This window comes from Macaca nemestrina, chromosome 5, assembly GCF_043159975.1.
Source record: "Macaca nemestrina isolate mMacNem1 chromosome 5, mMacNem.hap1, whole genome shotgun sequence".
NCBI classification, from domain to species: domain Eukaryota; kingdom Metazoa; phylum Chordata; class Mammalia; order Primates; family Cercopithecidae; genus Macaca; species Macaca nemestrina.
The window spans coordinates 150,583,214-150,608,557 of NC_092129.1; the positions used below are offsets into that span (position 1 = coordinate 150,583,214).

The 25,344-nt window shown below is 49.6% G+C and overlaps 1 protein-coding gene and 1 long non-coding RNA gene across 5 annotated transcripts in view; one reads left to right on the forward strand and one right to left on the reverse strand.

Annotated features, from left to right (window-relative positions):
* Positions 1-496: 496 nt before the first annotated feature.
* On the reverse strand, positions 497-24,834 carry LOC139363438 (uncharacterized). Its single transcript, XR_011623827.1, has 3 exons — positions 24,706-24,834; positions 5,015-5,073; positions 497-1,109 (listed from the first exon to the last, which is right to left on the reverse strand). It is a non-coding gene; the product is annotated as an uncharacterized lncRNA (long non-coding RNA).
* Positions 5,293-25,344, forward strand: part of LOC105497580 (notch receptor 4) — a 31,640-nt gene continuing 11,588 nt past the window's right edge. For 2 of the 4 annotated variants that reach the window (XM_011768767.2, XM_011768769.2), the window contains exons 1-18: positions 5,294-5,513; positions 6,280-6,361; positions 6,561-6,856; positions 8,020-8,367; positions 8,468-8,590; positions 8,705-8,941; positions 9,062-9,217; positions 9,853-10,047; positions 11,523-11,636; positions 12,349-12,462; positions 12,547-12,669; positions 14,327-14,486; positions 15,450-15,595; positions 15,865-16,017; positions 16,767-16,884; positions 17,110-17,197; positions 17,394-17,547; positions 19,300-19,484. In XM_011768767.2, coding sequence (XP_011767069.2) covers positions 5,450-5,513; positions 6,280-6,361; positions 6,561-6,856; positions 8,020-8,367; positions 8,468-8,590; positions 8,705-8,941; positions 9,062-9,217; positions 9,853-10,047; positions 11,523-11,636; positions 12,349-12,462; positions 12,547-12,669; positions 14,327-14,486; positions 15,450-15,595; positions 15,865-16,017; positions 16,767-16,884; positions 17,110-17,197; positions 17,394-17,547; positions 19,300-19,484 — 2,856 coding nt within the window. In that variant the 5' untranslated portion in view covers positions 5,294-5,449. Of the gene's footprint in view, positions 5,514-6,279; positions 6,362-6,560; positions 6,857-8,019; positions 8,368-8,467; positions 8,591-8,704; positions 8,942-9,061; positions 9,218-9,852; positions 10,048-11,522; positions 11,637-12,348; positions 12,463-12,546; positions 12,670-14,326; positions 14,487-15,449; positions 15,596-15,864; positions 16,018-16,766; positions 16,885-17,109; positions 17,198-17,393; positions 17,548-19,299; positions 19,485-25,344 lie in introns of all 4 variants that reach the window. The other 2 variants (XM_011768772.2, XM_011768768.2) reach the window with 2 other exon arrangements.

The window sequence follows — 25,344 nt, forward strand, 5'->3', positions numbered from 1 at the left end:
CCTTGATTAGGTGCCTTTTGAGATGAGGGACAGAGCCACAAAGATAGCTGGGGAAGGAAGCAGTTCAGGCAGGGAGAAGGGCAAGTACAAGGCCCTAAGGTGTGAATGTGCCTGTTTCAAGAACAGCAGGAAGCCAATGGGGCTGGATGGTGAGAAGAAGTAATCAAAGATGAGGTTAGACAGGGAAGGGCCTTGGCCAGGGGCAGTGGCTCACACCTATAATCCCAGAGCTTTGGGAGGCCGAGGCAGGCAGGTCAGGAGATTGAGACCATCCTGGCTAACATAGTGAAACCCCGTGTCTACTAAAAATACAAAAAATTAGCCTGGCGTGGTGGCGCGCACCTGTAGTCCCAGCTACTCAGGAGGCTGAGGCAGGAGAATCGCTTGAACCCGGGAGGTGAAGGTTACAGTGAGCCGAGATTGCACCACTGCACTCCAGCCTGGGCCACAGAGCAAGACTCCATCTCAACAACAAAAAAAAAAAAGAGAGAGAGAGAGAGAGAGAGAGGGAAGGGCCTTGTGTAGAGCCTTGCAGGCCCTGTAAGGAAGTTCGCTTTACTCTGAGTGAGTGGAGAAGTGATTGGAGAGTTTTGAGCAGAGGAATGAGGTGGTCTAACTTGTATTTCAACTTACTCACTTTGGCTGCTGTGTAGAGATATGGACAAGGAGAGCAAGGACAGCAGCAGGAAGACAAGTTAGGAGATGCAAGAGATGACACTGGCTTGGACTAGGGTATTGGCAGTGGAGATGAGAAGAGATGAGAAGTGCTCAGATTCCAGATATACATATTTTGAAGGTAGAGTCCATAGGATTTAAGACAGTTTGGATGTGGAGTATGAGAAAAAGAGAGGAGTCAGCAATATCTTCAAGGATTTGGGCCTAAACAATGGAAATAATAGAACTGCAAAACTCAATTGTATCAGGAAGGAAGAGAAGGTTCAGGGAGAAGATCAGGTCAGCTCTGGACATATTAAGTTCGTGGTACTTGTATTGGAAGTACAAGTCTGGAGTTCCAGGAAGTGTATGATCTTGAGAGTCATCAGCACAAAGGTGGTCTTCATAGATGGTATCTGAATCTGGTAGGGAGCCAGGAGACTGGATGAGATCACCTAGGGAGACAGAAAAATAGAAGAGGCCCAGGGAATAACCATGGACACTACAATGGTAAGAGGTTGGGGAGATGAAGAGTAACTAACAGGGAGGCAGAGAGGGAGGGGCCTGGGGCAACGAGGGGCTCCACATCTCCTGAACCATATATTTACAAATAATCTCCAAGAGTGGATTACTCTTGCCGATTTCTCTCTTTTTTTTTTTTTTTTCCTCTCACTCTGGTCTTACCCTGTCACTCTGGCTGGAGTGCAGTGGCATGATTATGGCTCGTTGCAGCCTCAACCTCCTGGGCTCAAGTGATCCTCCCACGTCAGCCTCCTGAGTAGCTGGGGCAACAGGTGTGCATCACCACAGCCTGCTAATTTTTGTATTTTTTTCACAGGGATGGGGTTTCCCTATGTTTCCCAGGCTGGTCTTGAACTCCTGAGATCAAGTAATTCTCCTACCTTGGTCTCCCAAAGTGCTGGGAGTACAGGCATGAGCCACCGCTGCACCCGACACTCTTGCTTATCTCTATGGCTACAGTGACCTGTTGCCTTCTTTGTGTTTGGACACATTATCAGGGCCAACCTCGGATTTAACCTTTTAAGGTCACAAGTCCCTGTGACTGAAGTGTGAATGACTGACAGGTTTATCCTTCTCAGGGGTATACAATGAAAGAAAATCCCTTTAACAAAAAGAATCTCTACTTGATGAAATACTGTAGGAAAAAGGGTCATTTCCCAGAGGGAACTATCTGTGTCCCTGGTATGCTGCAGTTCACCCTGGTCAGTATCAACCCTTGGGAAGCCATTGGGAAGGAGAAACAAGCTCTTGGGGGAGCATCAATACTGCTTTGGGCTATGAGGTCTTAGGGGCCAGGAAAGGTATCTGGGACCCAAGCATAGCTCATAATGCCTGAGCAGGTGCACACTGCCTTACTTAAGCAGGATAAAGCAAGAAGTGGGAAGGCAGCTTCCTGACACTGTCTTTAAACTCAGCTTCTGCCCCACCACACTTCTGGTTCCCCTTCCACCAACCACTTCTTATCTGTCTCCGTTGCAATTTCTTCTTTTTCTCAAGCTCCAGCCTAGTGCCCCAGCCTCCTTTTCCACAAATGGGGTTAGACTGTCAACATTGCAGAAATGGTGAGTTCAGTTCTTTCCACCAAGGTCTTCATGGTTCCACGAGAAACCTGTTGTCTCTTCCTATTTTCCTTTTACTACTCACCAACACCAAATCCCCAGTCAGCAAACCAGAGAGTACAAAAGCAGGGACTTTTATGCTAGGATTACTCTTCCCCACACCCACAGTTGCCTCCTCAACTAAGGAAGGTGATGGGAAAATGACAATGACACCAATAGCACAATGGGACAAAAGCATGGACAGGAAACTCACAAAAGCGTGGACAGGAAACACGAATAGCCATTAAACAGTTAAAAAGAATGTTGACACTTAACAACTAATGTGCAATTTAAAGCAGCAGTAAGAAACCATTTCATCTATCAAAGTGGTGAGGATTCTAATGCGGAGGGTTGGTGAGCGTAAGGACACAGGCAGACACTACTAACTGGAGGAGAAAGGCCTGCACTGCTTTCTGGAGAATGGCTTGGCAACACTTAGAGACCAAGAGCTTTAAAACAAGTCTATGCCTTCACTCTTTCACTCAGTGGTTTCACTTCTAGAATTTAGCCTAAGGAAATAATTAGACAGCCATGCAAATATGTAAGTTCAAGGATATTTACCAAAGGTCCAGGCACAGTGGCTCACACCTGTAATCCCAGCACTTTGGGAGGCCGAAAGAGGTGGGCAGATTACCTGAGGTCAGGAGTTCAAGACCAGCCTGGATAACATGGTGAAACCCCGTCTCTACTAAAAATACAAAAATCAGCCAGGCACATGCCTGTAATCCCAGTTACTCAGGAGGCTGAGGCAGGATTAGCTTGAACCTGGGAGGCAGAGGTTGCCGTGAACCGAGATCACACCACTGCATTCCATCCTGGGCAACAGAGGGAGACTCCATCTCAAAAAAAAAAAAAAAAAAGAAAAGAATATTTACCGCAGCTCAGTTTATTATATGTTTAAAAGTTGAAGGCTGGGTGTGGTGGTGCACACCTGTAATCTCAGAGCTTTGGGAGGCCGAGGCAGCAGGATACTGTGAGCCCAGGAGTTCGAGGTTATAGTGAGCTATGTGCGTGCCACTGCACTCCAAGCTGAGTGACAAAGCAAGACCCTGTCTCTAAAGAAACAAAAAGCAAATTGAGACCTACCTAAACATGCTATAATAGGAAATTGGTTTAAATGAACTAGTAGAATACTGGGCGACCATTATAAATGATGCTGGCTCATGGGCTTCCATGAGTGAGGCACTGGTACAGTACTCGTGCCCAAAAATGCATAAACACCAGACATACTCAAATTTAGGAACAGTCTACAAAACAACTGACCCGTATGCTTAAAAATGCCAATATCGGCCAGGTGCGGTGGCTCACGCCTATAATCCAGCACTTTGGGAGGCCAAGATGGGTGGATTGCCTGAGCTCAGGAGTTTGAGACCAGCCTGGGTACCATGATGAAACCCCGTCTCCACTAAAATACAAAAAGTCAGCTGGGTGTGGTGGTGGGCACCTGTAATCCCAGCTACTCCAGAGGTTGAGGCATGAGAATTGCTTGAACCGGGGAAGTGGAGGTTGCAGTGAGCTGAGATCATGCCACTGCAGTCCAGCCTGGAGGACAAAGCAAAACTCTGTCTCAAAAAAAAAAGTCAATGTAATGAAAGGCAAAGTATATTTAAGTTACTGTACTCATATTAAAGGAAACTGAAAGGACTCGACAACTAAATGCAATGCAGGATGCCAAATGAGATCCTGGACCAAAGGAAAAAAATTGTCATGAAGGACATTATGGGGCAATTGGCAAGACCTGAATTTGGACCGTCAATTAGTATCACATCAGTCTAAGTTTCCTGATTTGGATAATTGTACTGTATTATGTAAAAGAATGTTTTGTTCTTAGAAAATTCGCACTGATGGATTTAAGGGTAAAGGGGTATCTTGTATGCAACTTACTCTCAAATGGTTCAGAAAAAAATACAAATGTGTATTTATAGAGAAATAATGATAAAGTAAATGTGGTCAAATGATGTTAGTGGATGAATCTGAGTGAAGGGTATCCTGGAATTCTTTTTAGTATTCTTGCCCGTTTCCCATGAGATTTAAAGTATTTCAAAATAAAAAAACTTAAAAAAAAGGAAGAAAGCGGTGCTGGTGAAGTATGTTCCCTGGTAGGGGAAAGTTCTCAGGTACACCAGCAGCAACCGTGAGTGCCTCAACACCAGGGAGAGCACAGCTGCCAGTGACACCTTCTGCCACCCTGGACTCTCAGTTCCCTGTGCTACTAGAGGAACTCAGTGTGTGGTTGACCCCAAAGTTGTCCTGGGTTGACTCAAGAAGATAGGATGAGCATTTGGAGGCAAAGAATTCGCTTTTGTGATTTTATTTACTCCAGTTTTGCATTCTGACTGACATTCCCTACATCCCAACGACTTCTGCAGTGGAGGGAGGCAGAGATGGAGGAAGTGAAAACTACCCAAATTCAGTGATAAGTTACAGATAATCCAGACTGCAAAATTTAGGGTGCATTATGTTCATTTATCACTGATAACGACAGTCTTAACATTCCCCTATACAGGAAGACCAAGATTTCCCCAAACCAGCCAGCATCTTGCCTGTTCCCCAGAAGGAGAAAAATAAGTCCTGGCAAGAGCCAAGATAAGGCCCAGAAGCCCCCTGGGTTCCTTTTGCCAAGGTGAGTGGTTTCAAACTATGACAAGTTGCAGGTTCTCTGATAAGCATCTGTAATAACCTGACAAATTAAGCATCCTCTCCTGGGAAGGGGAATACAGAACTCTCTAACCACCCAATACCTGTTTCCAGATCCTGCCCCTCCTGGGGCACAGGGGCAGCCACCTTGCAATTCTCATCCCTAGAAAGGAGAGACCAGATCAACAAACAGCAGGGCTGGGACTGCCCCAGGGGTTCCGAGAGTCCTTCTCCCCTCCTATCACCTGCCCTCCAGGCACACTGTCCTACTTCCCCCTACTTCCCCAGGGGTTGTCAGGGACAGAAGGCCCCTCCTTCATCCCCCCTAGTGTTCCTCCACTCTTCCCCCGCCCCCCATTACTAGGGTGTCCAGGACATTGTGTGACTCAGGAAACAGCTCAGACGTGAGGCTTGCAGCAGGCCGAGGAGGAGGAAGAGGGGCAGTGGGAGCAGAGGAGGTGGCTCCTACCTCAGTGAGGGCTCTGAGGGTCCCCGCCTGAAGAGGGACAGGGACCTGGGCTTGGAGAAGGGGCTCTGGAATGCAGCCCCCTTCACTGCTGCTGCTGCTGCTGCTGTTATGTGTCTCAGTGGTCATAACCAGAGGTGAGGCATGGTGTGGGTGAGGTGGGGGACCCATTTCCCATAGAAGGATGTCCAGTGGGGTGGGGGAAGAGGGCCAAGCCCCAGGTTGTGTGAGGGACACTGGGTGGAAGAGATTCTCACTGCCCAAATAGAAACGGCCTGCAGGGAAAAACGGCTGTTCCCGTGGACCTGCTTTGGGCCTGGTGCCAGGGGTAGTGACTGCCGGGGGATGGGTGAGAGGGTGCCCACCTCCAGGAAGAACCTCATCAGCACTAGCACTTGAGGACTCTTGCAGCCATAGGGAAGAGGGGAAGAGGGAACACACTGACCACCTGCTTGGGGAAGAGATGAGAGGGAAGCAGATGAGGACATGAAAGGTCAGGCCTACTAAGTCCCTTTCTGAGTCCAGCTGTCCCCACCCCCCGGATGGCTCAATGCTGGGCCTTTCCGGGAGGAAATCTCTTCGAAGTCTCAGCCATTCACCTCCCGGGAGCCACCTCCGCCCCCCTTCTGACCCCTGTTGTCTTGCTTCCGAGAGATGGAGTCCGAGGCCGGACTCAGGAGGCCAGAGAATAAACAGGAAAGGGGGGTGGGGATTAGTAACTGGGATGGAGGGCACTGGGGCTGGGGCTGGGTACCATGTGGAGAGTGGGGACAGGTGTGAAGAAGAGGTGGTTTAGAGCACCTGTGGGAGCTGCTGCGGGCAGGTCTCTCAGGAGCACCCGGAAGAGGAAAGGTGGAGGCACAGCACCCAGGGCTTCCATCGCGCTTGCCTCTCCACCCTCAGGGCTGCTGTGTGGGACTTTCCCAGAACCCTGTGCCAATGGAGGCACCTGCCTGAGCCTGTCTCTGGGACAAGGGACCTGCCAGTGAGTGTGCCTTGCAGGGGTGGGAGACTGGAAAGAAAGGGGGAGGGAGAGCGCGGGGGGAGAGGTGAGGAAGTGAGACCAAAGAAGAAAGGGAGGAAGTGAAGGAGATGAAGGGAAACAAATGAAGGCAGAGGAGGGAGGTGGGCGAGAATGGGAAGAGGGACCAGTGATGTGAGTTTTCCTCTCCTCCCCTGCCCAGGTGTGCCCCTGGCTTCCTGGGTGAGACGTGCCAGTTTCCTGACCCCTGCCAGAATGCCCAGCTCTGCCAGAATGGAGGCAGCTGCCAAGCCCTGCTTCCCGCTCCCCTAGGGCCCCCCAGCTCTCCCTCTCCACTGGCACCCAGCTTCTCATGCACTTGCCTCCCTGGCTTCACTGGCGAGAGATGCCAGGCCCAGCTTGAAGATCCTTGTCCTCCCTCCTTCTGTTCCAAAAGAGGCCACTGCCACATCCAGGCCTCAGGCCGCCCACAGTGCTCCTGCATGCCTGGATGGACAGGTAAGCGCTGCTGGGGGCAGCCAGGAGGGGACAGGCAGGAGCAATGGGCTAGGCTGTGGGTGGGGAAGATGGAACTGGAGCCTGAGAAACTGCAAGCCCTTTGAAGACAAGCCATGAGAATCAACATGCCAATTCTCCACGACCCACATTCACCAGCAGGGTTGTACTGATTGCTAAAATGTTAAAATATTTCCAAATTAAGGGTGCCATGAGCCCCCTTTGTGCACCATCCTGATGCCTATCCTAGCCCCCTTAATCTCCCTGCTGCCTAGCAGCTAGAGGGTCATTGCTCGGCATACCAGGGGTCTTCCAGGCTTTTGCATTCTGAGCATCTGAATGGCTCCCATTCTGAGTGGAGGGAGCCATAATATCACCTGGGAAGACTGCAGTGGTGGGAGAGGCACCGGGAAGGGAGGGATGTGACCCAGAGAGAGGAGTGGGGCCACCCCAGGAGGAGGAGTGTAACCCTGGGGCAAGTTTAGTGCTTCAGACTAGGGGCTCTGCGACAGCCCCTGGATCCAAATGCCAGCTCTGCCACTGACCAGCTACATGACCTCGTATAAGATATTTTAGCTTTCTGGTGTTCAGTTGTCAGCTGACAAACAGGGAGAGTAATGGTCACACTTCATAAGGTTGCTGAGAGGATACAAGGGGCCAATGCTCAGAAGTGCTTGCTCAGCTCAGCACCTGGCACCTCCACGGCGGCCGCCATTACCACTGGTGCGCATGGACTGTGAAGTGAGTCTCCAGGTGCCTAAACCCACTTAAAGATGAGGAAACCAGGATCAGAAAGGCAAAGTGGCTCACCCAAGGGTATACAACCAGTTGTGGCACAGCAAGGTGCCACCTGAGTCTCCTGTCTGCAGACGTGGGGTGCTTTTCACCTCCCCCCAGATCACCCATGTGCCAGATTTTCTCAGGCAAGGACAATTTCCAATACTCTCATCATCACCTTAGAAGATATGGTTGCTCCAGATAAACCCTCCCAAACCATGGCAACACTGAGATCAGGGGTGATGGAACAGAGCAAAGAGAGTATGGTAATAAAGCGAAGGAAATATGAAAATGAGACCCAGAGATAATCCAGAGTGAGCACTGGGTAGCCTCAGATGGGCTAGAATTCACACAGTGCTAGAAACGGCTCCCTCTGTCCTCTGCCTCAGGTGAGCAGTGCCAGCTTCGGGACTTCTGCTCAGCCAACCCATGTGTTAATGGAGGGGTGTGTCTGGCCACATACCCCCAGATCCAGTGCCGCTGCCCACCAGGCTTCGAGGGCCATGCCTGTGAACGTGATGTCAACGAGTGCTTCCAGGACCCAGGACCCTGCCCCAAAGGCACCTCCTGCCATAACACCCTGGGCTCCTTCCAGTGCCTCTGCCCTGTGGGGCGGGAGGGCCCACGTTGTGAGCTCCGGGCAGGACCCTGCCCTCCTAGGGGCTGTTCGAATGGGGGCACCTGCCAGCTGATGCCAGGGAAAGACTCCACCTTTCACCTCTGCCTCTGTCCCCCAGGTGTGTCCTCACAGGGGCTCTCCTGCAGCCCCTCTCTCTGGGCAGGGCAGGATGTCTCCCTTGGAGCCTCCTCCCCCAGTTGATCCCATGACCCTGTCAGGTTTCATAGGCCCAGACTGTGAGGTGAATCCAGACAACTGTGTCAACCACCAATGTCAGAATGGGGGCACTTGCCAGGATGGGCTGGACACCTACACCTGCCTCTGCCCAGAAACCTGGACAGGTGAGTTGTTTAAGCCACATTCATGGCACGCGTAGCCCAGAGAGTTGGCCCCTGGCCTCCCCTACTCATAGGGCTCCCAGCTTCAGCCCCTGTCCCCTCCCCAACCCCCTGCAGGCTGGGACTGCTCCGAAGATGTGGATGAGTGTGAGGCCCAGGGTCCCCCTCGCTGCAGAAACGGTGGCACCTGCCAGAACTCTGCGGGCAGCTTTCACTGCGTGTGTGTGAGTGGCTGGGGGGGCACAAGCTGTGAGGAGAACCTGGATGACTGTATTGCTGCCACCTGTGCCCCAGGATCCACCTGCATTGACCGGGTGGGCTCTTTCTCCTGCCTCTGCCCACCTGGACGCACAGGTATGGGGGTAGAGGGTATCAGGAGGTGGGAGGTAGAGAAGGAGGGCGAGAGAAGCACCAGGATGGCTGCTAGGAGCCTCAAGTGGCCTCTGAGAGCCTCACCTGCTCTTATCCCTCTAGGGCTCCTGTGCCACTTGGAAGACATGTGTCTGAGCCAGCCGTGCCATGGGGATGCCCAGTGCAGCACCAACCCCCTCACAGGCTCCACACTCTGCCTGTGTCAGCCCGGCTATTCAGGGCCCACCTGCCACCAGGACCTGGATGAGTGTCTAATGGGTGAGGCCACTCCCACTTCAGAGCCTCTCTGAGCCTCAGACAGGCCTCTGCACTGAAGACAGAAAAGGGCAGATTGCTTTTCCAATTAAAAAACCAAACATCAGCTGGGCATGGTGGCTCACGCCTGTAATCCCAGCACTTTGGGAGGCCGAGGCGGGCGGATCACAAGGTCAGGAGATCAAGACCACATTGAAACCCCGTCTCTATTAAAAAAATACAAAAAATTAGCTGGGCGCTGTGGTGGGTGCCTGTAGTCCCAGCTACTCAGGAGGCTGAGGCAGGAGAATGGCATGAACCCGGGAGACGGAGATTGCAGTGAGCCGAGATTGCGCCAATGTACTCCAGCCTGGGCGACAGAGCGGACTCCGTCTCAAAAAAAAAAAAAACCAAACATCTTTTTCCTTGAATTTGTCCAGATTTGGCATCTCTTGCCTGCATGACCCTCTCTCCAATGCTCAGCCCCTCAGTTCCCATAAATTTGGTCCCTTATTTCCTCTCCATCTTAAAGACACAAGCCCCTTCACCAATTTGGTCTCTTCTGCCACATGCAGGCCCCCACACCTTCCCTGAGAGTCTGACCTCCTTGCCCTTCCCGCCCTGACCCCTGTGGACTCCCAGCTTTTCTCTCCTCCCAGCCCAGCAAGGCCCAAGTCCCTGTGAACATGGCGGTTCCTGCCTCAACACTCCTGGCTCCTTCAACTGCCTCTGTCCACCTGGCTACACGGGCTCCCGTTGTGAGGCTGATCACAATGAGTGCCTCTCCCAGCCCTGCCACCCAGGGAGCACCTGTCTGGACCTACTTGCCACCTTCCACTGCCTCTGCCCACCAGGTACCAGCTGGATGGGACCTTGGGTGGGGAAAACAGGGAAATAGTCCTGAACCCACTAGGAATGTCCCCTCCAAAGTAAGGACAGCCTCAGGCCAGTTGGGTAAGTTACCACAGATGCTTCTCTCTCTACCCCCAGATAAAAACTCACGGACACCCATGACCCCTAGGATAAAGGTTACCACAGATGGTAGCAAGGTTATGCATTCCTCAACTCTGGAGGGAGCTGCCATTCATTTCATAGTCATCATAGAGGCTGCAAAACCCGGTCCACTGTACAGAGCAGCCCAGCAAGAGAGGGTAGAAAAGCAGTTCATAAACTTTCCGTGCTGCAGCCTTTACTCAGGTCACCCCAGAATGCTCCCTCTAATCATAGAAACTCTCCCATGTAGAGATGAAAGGTAATCCCTTAAAATCCCAAAAGCCCTGTGATACAACAGGAAAATGTGGTACAACAAGAAAAAAATTGCTGCAAGACTGCACCCACCTCCAGGTTAGTTTTAATGGGGAAAAGTCACCCCCGGGAGAGAGCAACATCAAGGAGTTGAATGAAATCAGAAAAATAACAGCCGACTTTATGCCAGGTACTGTCTGAGCATCTTACAGGCATTGTCTCGTCTACTTATTACAATAACCCTGTGAGGTCAGCACTGCTACAATGCCCATTTTATAACTGAAGAAACTGAGGCACAGAGAGGTTAAGTGACTTGTCCAAGGTCACCCAGCTAGCAACTGGCAGAGCTGAGATTCAAACCAAGGGCTTCAACAATTATAACCACTACCCCATATCGCCTTTCTAAACTGAGCGGCACCCAAAGATACTGGCTCAGGTCATCCCACAGACAATCATAGAAAAATAAGAGAAAACGGGTCGGTAACCCAAGGGACAACGTTGTAGATATCAAGGAGCTTCAGAAGCAGACTCCTCAGGCCAGAAAAGACAGGAAGACAAGGTCCGGAGGTTGATCCTGCCTCAATTCAGGATGAGACAGTGGAGACTAGGATGCACTCAAAGCAACGGGACAAATATGGGAGCAACAAGCTTCCCAGATGCACTTCAAATTCCTCCACTTTGGGATCTCCGTTCTCCCTGGCATGGAGGCCTGCCCAGGCAGAAAAAGAGGCGGGACTCGTTCTCCAAGCCAATTTGTCCTATTTGTACCTCGAGGTCCTCCAGGCTGATCAGCCTGCTCTGGTGAGCCCCGCCCTCTGTATACACAGGAATGACCACAAAAAAGCCTTGCAGTCCTCCCCCAGGTCCCCAGCAAGCACCCTGTTTCTTAGCCTTTCACACCTCAAGGAGCAGGGCCACACACTGAGGAGCAGCAGGGCCTCAGGGTTCATCTTGTTCAACCCCATGCAGACAGCACCTCAGGGGAGGACCGCCTGAGCGTGTCGGAAGCAGGGCTGATTCTAGAGTACAGGTCTCCCAGGCAGACCTGGCTGAGCCACAGCCCTCATGATCCCCATGTCCCCAGGCTTAGAGGGGCAGCTCTGTGAGGTGGAAACCAATGAGTGTGCCTCAGATCCCTGCCTGAACCATGCGGATTGCCATGACCTGCTCAATGGCTTCCAGTGCATCTGCCTGCCTGGTGAGTACAGATGCCACTCTGGCCACCCTCAGACCCCAGGCCTCTGAACCTGCAGAGTTCAGGCCCAGCAATCACCCAAGGCCTCTTGAAGCTCTCTCTAGACTAGCCAAAGAGTCCTCCAAATCTGTCTTTGCTCCCCAAAATCTCTACTGTTACATCCCCAAATCTTCCCTTGCTTACTTGCCCGTTCTCATCTCTGCCCTGCCAAATCACCCAATGATCCCTCCTTTCCAGCCCTCCTGCACAGGCTCTGTGTATGCATGTTGAGGTCCCAGGCTGGTCTTGGCACTCTCATCATAACCCCAGGGAAAGCTGCCCCAAGCCTTTCTTCTCCAGCCTCACCTGACGCCCTTCTGTCCCCTGCTACTATAATAACTACATTCATTCACCACTTACTCCAGACTAGCCATTTGGCTGTGTACTTTTCAGGCGTTATGTCATTTAATCTTTTTAACAATACCATGACGTAGGTTCCATTATTATTCCCCTTTTACACAGAACAGGAAACTGGGGCCGAGAGGGTGGACCAGCTTTCCCAAAGTCACACAGCTGGCAGGAGGCTGAGCTTCACCTTTTCCGCATCACTCTCCTGTTACCCCACACCCACCTGCCCCAGGTGTCTTCTCTGGGAAGCTCTGCAAGTTCACCTTTCCATGCTGTGCCTCCCTCGATGACCTTGGCCTCCTCTCCCCACCCAATTCCACCCCACTAGGATTCGCCGGCACCCGATGTGAGGAGGATATTGATGAGTGCAGCAGCTCTCCCTGTGCCAATGGTGGGCAGTGCCAGGACCAGCCTGGAGCCTTCCACTGCAAGTGTCTCCCAGGTAAACTGGGGCACACACTATGGGGGACAGCGGGGCAGGAGGCAGATGTCCGTGCAGGTCCCTGACCTTCCTGCTGTGCCACAGGCTTTGAAGGGCCACACTGTCAAACAGAGGTGGATGAGTGCCTGAGTGACCCATGTCCCGTTGGAGCCAGCTGCCTTGATCTTCCAGGAGCCTTCTTTTGCCTCTGCCCCTCTGGTTTCACAGGTTAGCAGGGGAGGCATTGGAAAGAACTGGCAGAGTATCTTATTCCATTTGGGTTGGGGCAGAGTTCATTGGCGGGTGTTTGATGGTTGGGATGTGAGAATAGAATGAGAATGGTATCCTTTAAAAGTATTTAGTGTAAAACCTGCACAATTGTACAACCATACAACCATGGGGACAAGGGCAGGGGTTACCGTAGGGCCCACATGGGCCCAATGTAAATGGTGTGATTGGGGCTCGGGAGAAGAGGACTGGGCTCAAAGAAAAGGCATTCACTTGCTTATTTAGTAAGCACTTACTAAGTGCCTACTATGCCAGACACGAGGCAAATCTGAGTAAGACAGTTGCCATCCTCACGTGACTTTAAGTCTAATACAGAGAGACCAACAAGTCTCCTGTTGATTATAGCCCACAGAGGTGCTCTAAGAGAAAAATGTGCAGGATGCTACAGGAGCACAGAGGACCAGCCAACCCAGACTAAAAATGGAGGAGGTGATGGCTGAGATGAGTCTTGAAAGATAAGCAGAGACTAGGTGTGGTGGCTCACGCCTGTAGTCTCAGCACTTTGAGAGGCCAAGGCAGGTGGATCACCTGAGATCAGGAGTTCAAGACCAGCCTGGCCAACATGGTGAAACCTCACCTCTATTAAAAATACAAAAATTAGCCAGGTGTGGTGGCAGGCGCCTGTAATCCCAGCTACTGGGGAGGCTGAGGCAGGAGAATCACTTGAACCCAGGAGGCAGGGGTTGCAGTGAGCTGAGATCGAACCACTACACTCTAGCCTGGGCGACAGAGGAAGATTCCGTCTCAAAAAAAAAAAGAAACGAAGGAAGGAAGGAAGGAAAGGAAGGAAGGAAGGAAGGAAGGAAGGAAGGAAGGAAGGAAGGAAGGAAGGAAGGAAGGAAGGAAGGAAGGAAGGAAGGAAGAACGGAAGGCAGGCAGGGAGGGAGGGGAGGAGGGGAGGGGATGGAAGGGGAGGGAAAGAAAGGGAGAAAGAGAAAGAAGGAAGGAAGGAAGGAAGGAAGGAAGGAAGGAAGGAAGGAAGGAAGGAAGGAAGGAAGGAAGGAAGGAAGGAAGGGAAGGAAGGAAGGGGAAGGGAAGGGAAGGGAGGGAGGGAGGGAGGCAAAGAAAGAAAGAAAGAAAGAAAGAAAGAAAGAAAGAAAGAAAGAAAGAAAGAAAGAAAGAAAGAAAGAAAGAAAGAAAGAAAAGAAAAGAAAAGAAAAGAAAAGAAAAGAAAAGAAAAGAAAAGAAAAGAAAAGAAAAGAAAAGAAAAGAAAAGAAAAGAAAAGAGAAAGGAAGGAAAGAAAGAAAGAAAGGAGTTTGTCTAAATAGAGTGCCAGATAGCGTGTTTTAGCTGGAGATAACTGCATGTGCAAAGACACAGATGGAAGAAAAGCACACCCCATTTAAGGAACTGTAAGAAAGCCAGAGTTAAGGGTGCAGCAAGGCAAAGATGAGAAATGCAGCTGTTGCACAAATGTCATGTCCTGCAGGACTCTGTGTATCATTCTGAGAAAGTTAATATCTTAAAGGCAATAGGGAGCCATTGAAGGACAGGTTCATGGGTTCATGGGGATTAAGGCACGCATAAGAAGTAGCCTTTGGCCCAATGAAGGATGTGGAGGAGCTGTTTTCTTTTTGACCCATCTTCCCACCCCAGGCCAGCTCTGTGAGGTTCCCCTGTGTGCTCCCAACCTGTGCCAGCCCAAGCAGATATGTAAGGACCAGAAAGACAAGGCCAACTGTCTGTGTCCTGATGGAAGCCCTGGCTGTGCCCCACCTGAGGACAACTGCACCTGCCACCATGGGCACTGCCAGAGGTAACATCTTCCAGGCCCTCCCCATCTGCCCCCTCCTTTGGGCTCCCTTCACTAGGACGGGAGAAGACAGCCAGTGAGGTGTAGGTCTGTGAGAAATGACCAATGGGGAAAAGGAAGGAGATGGCAAAGTTCTTAGGGTGAGGCAGTGGGAGGGCTCAACTGGTAAGTGTCATCCAAGGAGAAGACAGTCCCCAAAAACTGGTGGAAACAGAGGACCAGGGGATCAGAGCAGAAAGAAGAGCATTAAATCCCAGGGCAAATTAATCATTCATTAGAAAAATATCTGGCACAGTGCTGATTACGGTCTCACGCCAGTAATCCTAGCACTTTGGGAGGCCGAGGTGGGCGGATCAACTGAGATCAGCAGTTCAACACCAGCCTGGCCAACATGGTGAAACCCCGTAGCTACTAAAAATACAAAAATTAGCTGGGCATGGTGGCGCACCTGTAATCCCAGCCACTTGGGAGGCTGAAGCGGAAGGATTGCTTGAACCCAAGAGGCAGAGGTTGCAGTGAGCCAAGATCATGCCACTGCACTCCAGCCTGGGCGACAGCGCAAGACTCTGTCTCAAAAAAAAAAAAAAAAAAAAAAAAATCTGCTGAGCACCTACTTTGTGTGGCTACTGTTCCAGGCCTTGGGGGAACAGCACAAAGCAAAAGAGACAAAGCCACTGCTCTCGTGCAGCTTTCATTCTAATGAAGACAGACAGAAAATAAGCAAGTTACAGAAAGAATATATATATATACATACACATATGTATAAACGTATATATGCACATATCTAGTTGGAGAAAATGAGCAGGTGTTGGGGAGGACGGGGGCGGTGCTGAGAGCAAAGTCACTGAAGAAAGAGGCCAGAATCTCAGGGCCAAAAGAAGAGGAAGTCATGGGGTCCAGGCAGCAGGGAGGGGAGCAGATGCAGTAGGAGAAGAGAAAAACCCTCCCCTTTCTCTTTACAACCAGATCCTCATGTGTGTGTGACGTGGGTTGGACGGGACCAGAGTGTGAGGCAGAGCTAGGGGGCTGCGTCTCTGCACCCTGTGCCCATGGGGGGACCTGCTACCCCCAGCCCTCTGGCTACAACTGCACCTGCCCTATAGGCTACACAGGTGAGACCCTCCCTAAACCATATACACCCTGTGCTGGTCACCTCCTAAGTCAAGGGTAAGGCAGGTGACCATGGGCCCTGTGTCTCAGTCACCACTAAGGAGAACTGGGCTGCAGGGGACACAGGTGATGTGTGGGAGGTGGTGAGAAAGGAGGTTGATGGGAGAGAATAATAGGGTTTGGGATGAGGAAGGGAAGGAAAAGGAAAGAGGAGGAGAGTGGAGGGAGGGAAGGAGGACACCTTTTCTCAGCCCCCACCTGTTTCCTTCAGGGCCTACCTGTAGTGAGGAGATGACAGCTTGTCACTCAGGGCCATGTCTCAATGGTGGCTCCTGCAACCCTAGCCCTGGAGGCTACTACTGCACTTGCCCTCCAAGCCACACAGGTCCCCAGTGCCAAACCATCACTGACTACTGTGTGTCTGGTGAGTGCCCACTGTGTCATGGGGCTGGGGGCCACAGGAGAATGGAGGAACTGGGGAGGGTATGCTTGTGTCATAGTTTTTAAAATTTAATTGGACAGACCAACCTGAGAAACATAATGAAACTCCATCTCTAAATTAGCTGGGCACACAGTGGCTGAGGCCTGTAGTCCCAGATACTCGGGAAGCTGAGGTGGGAGAATGACTTGAGCCCAAGAGGTTGAGGCTACAGTGAGCTGTGATGGCACCACTGCCTGGGTAACAGAGCAAGACCCTATCTAAAAAACAATAAAGTATTATATAAATAAATAAAAATTAATTGGATGGCCAGGCGCAGTGGCTCACGTCTGTAATCCCAGCACTTTGGGAGGCTGAGGCGGGTGGATCACAAGGTCAGGAGATCGAGACCATCCTGGCTAAAACGGTGAAACCCCGTCTCTACTAAAAATACAAAAAATTAGCCGGGCGCGGAGGCGGGCGCCTGTGGTCCCAGCTACTCGGGAGGCTGAGGCAGGAGAATGGCGTCGGCCCGGGAGGCGGAGCTTGCAGTGAGCCGAGATCGCGCCACTGCACTCCAGCCTGGGCGACAGATCGAGACTCCGTCTCAAAAAAAAAAAAAAAAAAAAAAAATTTATTGGATGGCAGTGAGCTGTCATTTTGGGGGGGGGTGTATGTCCTATGTACAGTGTGACTGAGGTCACAGGTCAGGTTACAGGCAAGGAACCCAAACCCTCACAGCCTCCTCTCTCCAGCCCCGTGCTTCAATGGGGGTACCTGCGTGAACAGACCCAGCACCTTCTCCTGCCTCTGTGCCATGGGCTTCCAGGGCCGGCGCTGTGAGGGAAAGATCCGCCCCAGTTGTGCAGACAGGTGAGCAAGGCACAAAGACCCCTAGAAGGGAGAAAGCCCCTCATCCTTCCCACCCCTCCTCTCATCTCCCCTTGGGCTCCAGGCTGCCTCCCACCCCACACCCCTCGTTCCGCCTTCCCTCCTGGCTTGCCACCTCCCAGTGGTTGCCTCCCAACAACATCACACACTACCTTCCCCTTGTTTCCCGAACTTTTTCCTATCATGCCCTGTCTCTGTGTTGTTCAGCCCCTGTAGGAATAGGGCAACCTGCCAGGACAGCCCTCAGGGTCCTCGCTGCCTCTGCCCCACTGGCTACACCGGAAGTAGCTGCCAGGTGAGGGCCATTGAAGCCAGGTGTGCTGAGGAGGGAAGTGGCTAGGAGGGAAACCAGGGAGGGTCACCTGGTCCCAGGCCATTCAGGAGAGAGTTTTTGAAGGAAGGGATTTCGAGGAGCTGGAGTGAGCAGAGGACCATCTCTGGGCTGGGAATCTAATGCTGTGTCCTGCCTCACACTCCCTCCCACCCCTCAGACTCTGATGGACTTATGTGCCCAGAAGCCCTGTCCACGCAATTCCCACTGCCTCCAGACTGGGCCCTCCTTCCACTGCTTGTGCCTCCAGGGATGGACCGGGCCTCTCTGCAACCTTCCACTGTCCTCCTGCCAGAAGGCTGCACTGAACCAAGGTAACCAACCAACCAACCCCAGCACTGACTGGAGAGCAGATGAAGAAAACATGGGTGTTCTCACCTGCCCCATTCCTGCGGGCATCCACACAGCCTTTGGCCAAAACAACCACCTGAGAATCAAAACCACACACACAAATCAGTTCTTGATTGCACAGGTGTTGAACTGTGCAATCAGAGAAGCCTAACGCAATTCCTGTTACCTCATTTAACACAATTCAAGCAACACCAACGAGCCCATTCCACAGGATTCCAGTTTAGCCCAACCATGAGGGACATGACTCAGCGTAGAACAACTCAACTCTGTCCTGATCATCATAACCCAGGCAGAGTGGACCACACTTAATCCAGCTACACTCAACGCATTTCACCCCACCCCATTCACTTCAATGTCACGCCAACCTCTTTGACAAAGAACACTAAAATAAGAAGAGGAGGAAGTCATGGGGTCCAGGCAGCAGGGAGGGGAGCAGATGCAGTAGGAGAAGAGAAAAACCCTCCCCTTTCTCTTTACAACCAGATCCTCATGTGTGTGTGACATGGGTTGGACAGGGCCAGAGTGTGAGGCAGAGCTAGGGGGCTGCGTCTCTGCACCCTGTGCCCATGGGGGGACCTGCTACCCCCAGCCCTCTGGCTACAACTGCACCTGCCCTATAGGCAACTATAATACTGAGAATAAGGTTTGATATGAGAAGACCTCGGGAAAGAGACTATGATGGAGTTAAGGGAGAGCTGATGGGAATCACAGGGAGAGAACATCAAAGGAATGCAGAACTCAGGGGACAGACTTAAGCCACATGTCCTCACCTGAGGCATCCCTTGAATTCTTTCTTGCTCAAGCCTTATTTTAAGCCAAGAACACAGTTACTTTAACACTACGATAAGCTTTAGAGGTATGTCTCCAACATTCTGGCAGAAAGGGTGAGGAGAGAGGTAAAACTCGATGTTCTAATTTCTTCAGTGCCAGGAGTTATTAACTCCTTGGGCCCAGAGTGGCCTCCACCCAGGAATGTTAGTGGTCCCCAAGGTAAAGGCCTCTACACCCAGAGTTTGGGCCCTGAATATACCCTTCATCCTCCCAATTTATCTTCTTCTTTTTGAAATGGAGTCCCACTCTGCCACCCAGGCTGGAGTGCAGTGGCACGTTCTCGGCTCACTGCAACCTCCGCCTCCTAGGTTCAAGTGATTCTCCTGCCTCAGCTTCCCAAGTAGCCGGGATTCATGTGCCACCATGCCCAGCTAATTTTTTTATTTTTATTTTTTTGTATTTTTAAAAGAGACGGGGTTTCATCATGTTGGCCAGACTGGTCTCAAACTCCTGACCTCAGTGATACACCTGTCTCAGCCTCCCAAAGTGCTGAGATTACAGGTGTGAGCCACAGCACCTGGCCACATCCCCACTTACCTTTTTTTTTTTTTTTTTTTTTTTGAGATGGAGTCTTGCTCTATAGCCCAGGCTGGAGTGCAATGGCACCATTTCGGCTTATTACAAACTCCATCTCCCAGGTTCAAGTGATTCTCTTGCCTCAGCCTCCCAAGTAGCTGGGATTACAGGCGCCCGCCACAATGCCCGACTAATTTTTTGTATTTTTAGTAGAGATGGGGTTTCACCATGTTTGCCAGGCTGGTCTGAAACTCCTGACCTCGTGATCCACCCGCCTCAGCCTCCCAAAGTGCTGGGATTACAGGCGTGAGCCACCGCGCCCGGCCCCCCAATGGTCTTTATATATCCCTGTTTGTCTCTCTCCCTAGGCATAGACGTCTCTTCCCTTTGCCAGAATGGAGGCCTCTGTGTCGACAGTGGCCCCTCCTATTTCTGCCACTGCCCCCCTGGATTCCAAGGCAGCCTGTGCCAAGATCATGTGAACCCATGTGAGTCCAGGCCTTGCCAGCACGGGGCCACCTGCATGGCCCAGCCCAGTGGGTATCTCTGCCAGGTGAGAGGGTCTGCAGGAGAAGGGGGAGGAAAGACAAGGGTGGTCTGGATGGGAGAGACAGTAGTGACTGAGGGAAGACCCAGTGTATCCATTTCTCCTCCCTTTTTTTTAAACCCCACACACCCAACTAACCACAAAGTCATGCCACTTTATCTCCTGAAGTTTTCTCAAGTCTGTGCTTTCACTTTCGCCCTTTGTCCCACTGCCTGAGTCCTGACCTTTGTTGCATTCCAGGTAGATACTTGCATCAGTCTCCTAACTATGGTCCCTGCCTCCACACTTGTCCTTCTACAGGTTCAGCTTTTACCCCATGACCAGGGTACTCTACTGAAAATGTCCAGCTGACCTGTCTGTCCCCTGCTGAACCTTCAGTGGCTGCCCGCCTCATTCAGAATAAAGTCCAAGGCCTGCATGACCCAGCCCTGCCTGCCTCTCAGGCCTCAGCTCTCCCCATCTCACCCTCCTACTCTCTGCTCCAGCAACACAAAACTGCTGCTGACTTTCCCACATACCCCATACTGATTCTTGCCTCTCAGCCTTTATCCCTGCTATTGACACTACCTGGAATGGCCTTCCCAACCCCTCTTCCACGGGCTGGTGTTCAGGGGCGCCTTCCTCAGGAAGATGTCCCTAACTTCTCCCCAGGCTGATTAAAGCCTCTTCTTCGTGGTCCAGGTCACTCAGCTGGGAGAGGCAAAACTGGCATTCAAGTCTAAGCAGCCTGATTCATATGCTTAGAACCACAACCTTTTTTGTGTGTGTGGTTGCCATTTTATTTTCTTTTGTTATTGACACACAATAGTCGTACATATCTATGGGGTACATGTGAGGTTTTTTTGTTTTGTTTTGTCTTTTTGTTTTTGGAGACAGAGTCGCTCTATCCCCCAGGCTGAAGTGCAGTGACACGATCTTGGCTCACTGCAACCCCTGCCTTCCAGGTTCAAGCAATTCTCATGTCTCAACCTCCCGAGTAGCTGGGATTACAGGTGCGCACCACCACGCCAGGCTAATTTTTGTATTTTTAGTAGAGATGGGGTTTTCATCATGTTGGGCAGGCTGGTCTCAGAACTCCTGACCTCAGGCAATCCACCCGCTCAGCCTGCCAAAGTGATAGGATTACAGGCATGAGCCACCACACCTGGCCACATGTGATATTTTGATACATGCATACAATGTGTCATGATCAGATCAGGGTAATTGGGATATCTATCATCTCAAACATTTATCATTTCTTTGTGTCGAGAACATTCCAAATCCTCTCTTCTAGTTATTTTGAAATACAAATTGTTAACTATCATCATCCTTCTCTGCTATCTAACATTAGAACTTATTCCTTCTATATGACCATAATTTTGTATCCGTTAACCAACCTCGCTTCATCTCCCCCTCCCTGCCACCCTTTCTAACCTCTGGTAGCCATAATTCTACTCTACTTCCATGAGACTAACTTTTTTAGCTCCCACATGTGAGCGAGGAGCAATATTAGACATGCAATAGGAGGCTGATGCAAGTTTCTATCTGGAATGCAAGAAAGGTCAGGACTAACTAAGGCAGTGGCACAAAGGTGAAAGTGAGAGACGTGCAATATTTGTCTTTCCATGCTTGGCTTATTTCACTTAACATAATGTCTTTCAGTCTCATCCATGTGGCTGAAAATGATAGGATTTCATTCTTTTTCTGGTTGAATAATATTCCATTGTGTATATATGCCACAGTTTCTTTTTTCCATTCATTTGTTGATGGCACTTAGGTTAATTCCATATGTTAGCTATTGGGAACAGTGCTGCAATAAACATGGGGGTGCAGATATCTCTTCAAGATACCGATTTCCTTTGGATATGTAATCAACAGTAGATTGATCATATGGTAGATCTTTTTTTAATTTTTGGGAAACTTCCATGCTTTTCTCCATACTGGCTATGTTAGTTTACATTCCCACCAACAGCATATGAGAGTTGCCCTTTCTCTGCATCCTTGCCAGCATCTGCTATTTTTTGGGTTTTTTTTTTTTTCCTGTTTTTCGACAGAGTCTTGCTCTGTTGCCCAGGCTGGAGCACAGTGACTTGATCTCAGCTCACTGCAACCTCTGCCTCCCAGATTCAAGCAATTCTTGTGCCTCAGCCTCCCGAGTAGCTGGGATCACAGGTGTGGACCACCACGCTTGGCTAATTTTTTATATTTTTAGTAGAGATGGGATTTCACCATGTTGGCCAGGATGGTCTCGAACTCCTGACCTCAAGTGATCCTCCCGCCTCAACCTCTGAAAGTGCTGGGATTACAGGCGTGAGCCACCGCACTTGGCCCTTGTCTTTTCAATAATAGCCACTTTAACTGGTGTGAGATGATATCTCATTGTGGTTTTGATTTACATTTCCATCCATATACCTGTTGGCCATTTGTATCTCTTCTTTTGAGAAATGTCTGTTCAGATCAATTGCCCATTTTTTAAACCATATTATTTGTCAGTGGTGGTAGTGGTGGTGTTTGCTGTTGAGTTCCTTATATATTCTGATTATTAATCCCTTGTCAGACAGATAGTTTGCAAATATTTTCTTCTATTCTGTAGGTTCCCCTTCACTCTGTTGATTGTTTCCTCTGCTGCACAGACACTTTTTAGCTTGATGTAATCACATTTGTCTATTTTTGCTTTTGTTGTCTGTGCTGTTGAGGGTTGAGGTCTTACCCAAAAAACTTTTGCCCAGACCAATGTCTTGAAGCATTTTCCAAATGACTTTTTTTTTTTTTTTTTTTTGAGACCAAGTCTCGCACCTTTGCCTGGGCTGGAGTGCAGTGGCACGAACTGGGCTCACTGCAACCTCTGCCTCCTGGATTCCAGCGATTCTCCTGCCTCAGCCTCCCAAGTAGTTGAAATTACAGGCGCCCACCACCACGCCCAGCTTTTTTTTTTTTTTTTTTTTTGTATTTTTAGTAGAGACAGGGTTTCACCATGTTGGCCAGGCTGGTCTCAAACTCCTGACCTTGTAATCTGCCCACTTCAGCCTCCCAAAGTACTGGGATTACAGGTGTGACCCACCATGCCCGGCCGAATTTTCTTTTTTTAGTGGCTTCATAGTTTCCAGTTGTACATGTACGGCTTTAATCTATTTTGTATATGATGACAGATAGAGGTTTCGTTTTTTGTGATTTTTTTTTTTTTTTGAGATGGAGTCTCACTCTGTTGCCCAGTCTGGAGTGCAGTGGTATGATCTCAGCTCACTGCAACCTCCGCCTCCCAGGTTCAAGCGATTCTCCTGCCTCAGCCTGCTGAGTAGCTGGGACTACAGGCGCATGCTACTACGCCCAGCTAAGTTTTGTAATTTTAGTAGAGATGGGGTTTCACCATATTGGTCAGGCTGGTCTCAAACTCCTGACCTCAGGTGACCCACCCACCTCTGCCTCCCAAAGTGCTGGGATTACAGGCATGAGCCACCACACCCGGCCTAGGTTTAGTTTCTTCTGCATATGGATATCCAGTTTTCCCAGCACCATTTATTGAAGAGAGTGTCCTTTCCCCAATGTGTGTACTTGGTGCCTTTGTTGAAAGTAAGTTGGCTGGCCAGGAGCGGTGGCTTATGCCTATAATCCCAGCACTTTGGGAAGGTGAGACGGGCAGATCACAAGGTCATGAGTTCAAGACCAGCCTGACCAACATGGTGAAACCCTCGTCTCTACTAAAAATACAAAAATTAGCTGGGCGTGGTGGCGTGCACCTGTAATCCCAGCTTCTCAGGAGGCTGAGGCAGGAGAATCGCTTGAACCAAGGAGGTGGAGGTTGCAGTGAGCTGAGATCATGCCATTGCACTCCAGCCTGGGCAACAGAGCGAGACTCCCATCTCAAAAAAAAAAAAAAGAAAAAAGAAAGTAAGTTGGCTGTAAATGTTTGGACTTGTTTTTCTGGGCTCTCTATTCCATTCCATTGATCTATGTGTCTGTTTTTTATGCCAGCACCATGCTGTTTTGGTTACTATCACTTTATAGTATATTTTGAAGACAGGAAGTGTGGTGCCTCTAGCTTTGTTCTTTTTGCTCAAGACTGCTTTGGCTATTTGGGTCTTTTACAGCTCAGATAAATTTTAGGGTTGTTTTTTCTATTTCTGTAAAGAATATCATTGGTATTTTCATAGGGGTTGCATGACTCTGTAGATCACTTTGGTAAGCACAGACATTTTAACAGTATTCATTCTTCCAATCCATGAACACAGGATATCTTTCCATTTTTTTGTGTCCCCTTCAATTTATTTCATCAGTGTTTTATAGCTGTCATTGCAGTACTCTTTCACTTCTTTGGTTAAATGTATTTGTTTGTTTTTATTTTTTGTAACTATTATAAATGGGATTGCTTTCTTGATTTCTTTTTCAGATTGTTTGCTGTTAGTGTATAGAAATGCTACTACTTTTTCTACATTGATTTTGTATCTTACAGCTTTACTGAATTTGTTTCTAAACTGTTTTCTTTAGGTTTTTCTAAATATAGGATTATGTCACCTGTGAACATGGATAATTTGATTTCTTCCTTTGCAATTTTGATGCCCTTTCTTTCTTTCTCCTGCCTAATTGCTCTGGCTGGGACTTCCAGTATTACCTTGAATAAAAATAGTGAAAGTGAGCATCCTTGTCTTGTTCCAGATCTTAGAGGAAAGGCTTTCAACTTTTCCCCATTCAATATGATGTTACCTGTGGGTTTGTCATATATGGCCTTTATTATTTTGAGATATAGAACCACAACTTTTTTTTTTTTTTTTTTTTTTGAGACAGAGTCTTGTTCTGTCGCTCAGGCTGGAGTGTAATGGTACAATCTCGGGTCACTGCAACCTCTACCTCCCTGGTTCAAGCAATTCTCCTGCCTCAGCTTCCCCAGTAGCTGGGATTACAGGTATCTGCCACCATACCTAGCTAATTTTTTTTCTTTGTATTTTTAGTAGAGATGGGATTTCACCATGTTGGTCTCAAACTCCTGACCTCAAGTGATCCACTCGCCTTGACCTCCCAAACTGCTGGGATTACAGGCCCGGCCAGAACCATAACTTTTGAGAGAAGGCTCAAGACAGATCCCCTAACCTACCCTCTTTTCTCACTTTTTTATTTTATTTTTTAACCTTTTATTATGAACATTTTCAAACATAAACAAAAGCAGTATACTGATCAGTAGTAAACCTCTGGGCACCCATTACTCAGTTTTACTTCTTTTATGAAGTTCCCTCCTCCAAAACACCCCCATCACCTGTTCCTTCCAGCTCTCTGACCACTCCTTGGATTCTTTGTGAATTCCCTTCTCCCTCTTTGAAGCCTGCCTTCCTGGTACTTTACTCTTGCACGGAAGCCAGCATGTGGTGCAGATCTTGCCAATGACCCTTCTTTCACTAGCTGAGTGGCATGAAGAAGCAGAAAATGGTTGAGAGCATTGGTTATGGAGTCACAGACCTTCATTGATTCCCAGCTCTGCCACCTATAGCTTTCTGACTTGCACAAGTCACTTAACCTTTCAGAGACTCAGCTTCCTTACTTGCAAAGTAAAAATCGAATGAGATAACCCAAATAAAATGTCATTCGGGGGATTTTTAGGTTACGTATATAAATCATGCAATAAATGCTAGCCATTTCTTTCCTCTGGTTGACTGAGAGCTCCCAGGAAATAGGAATGAGTTCTAACTTTCTTCGTATTCCTAGTGCCTAAAACGGTGCCTGACACAAAGTAGGCATTCAGTAGATGCTTATGAATTAATAAAGTATGAGAGAGCCTGGTGGGTATTTAGTAGGAGAGGAAGGTTTTACCAAAAATGGTGCTGTGTTTGGTGGCAGTGTGTCATAGAGATTGTTTGGGACTGGGGAAGGTTGAGTTGTGTGTCACCGTACAACTGTG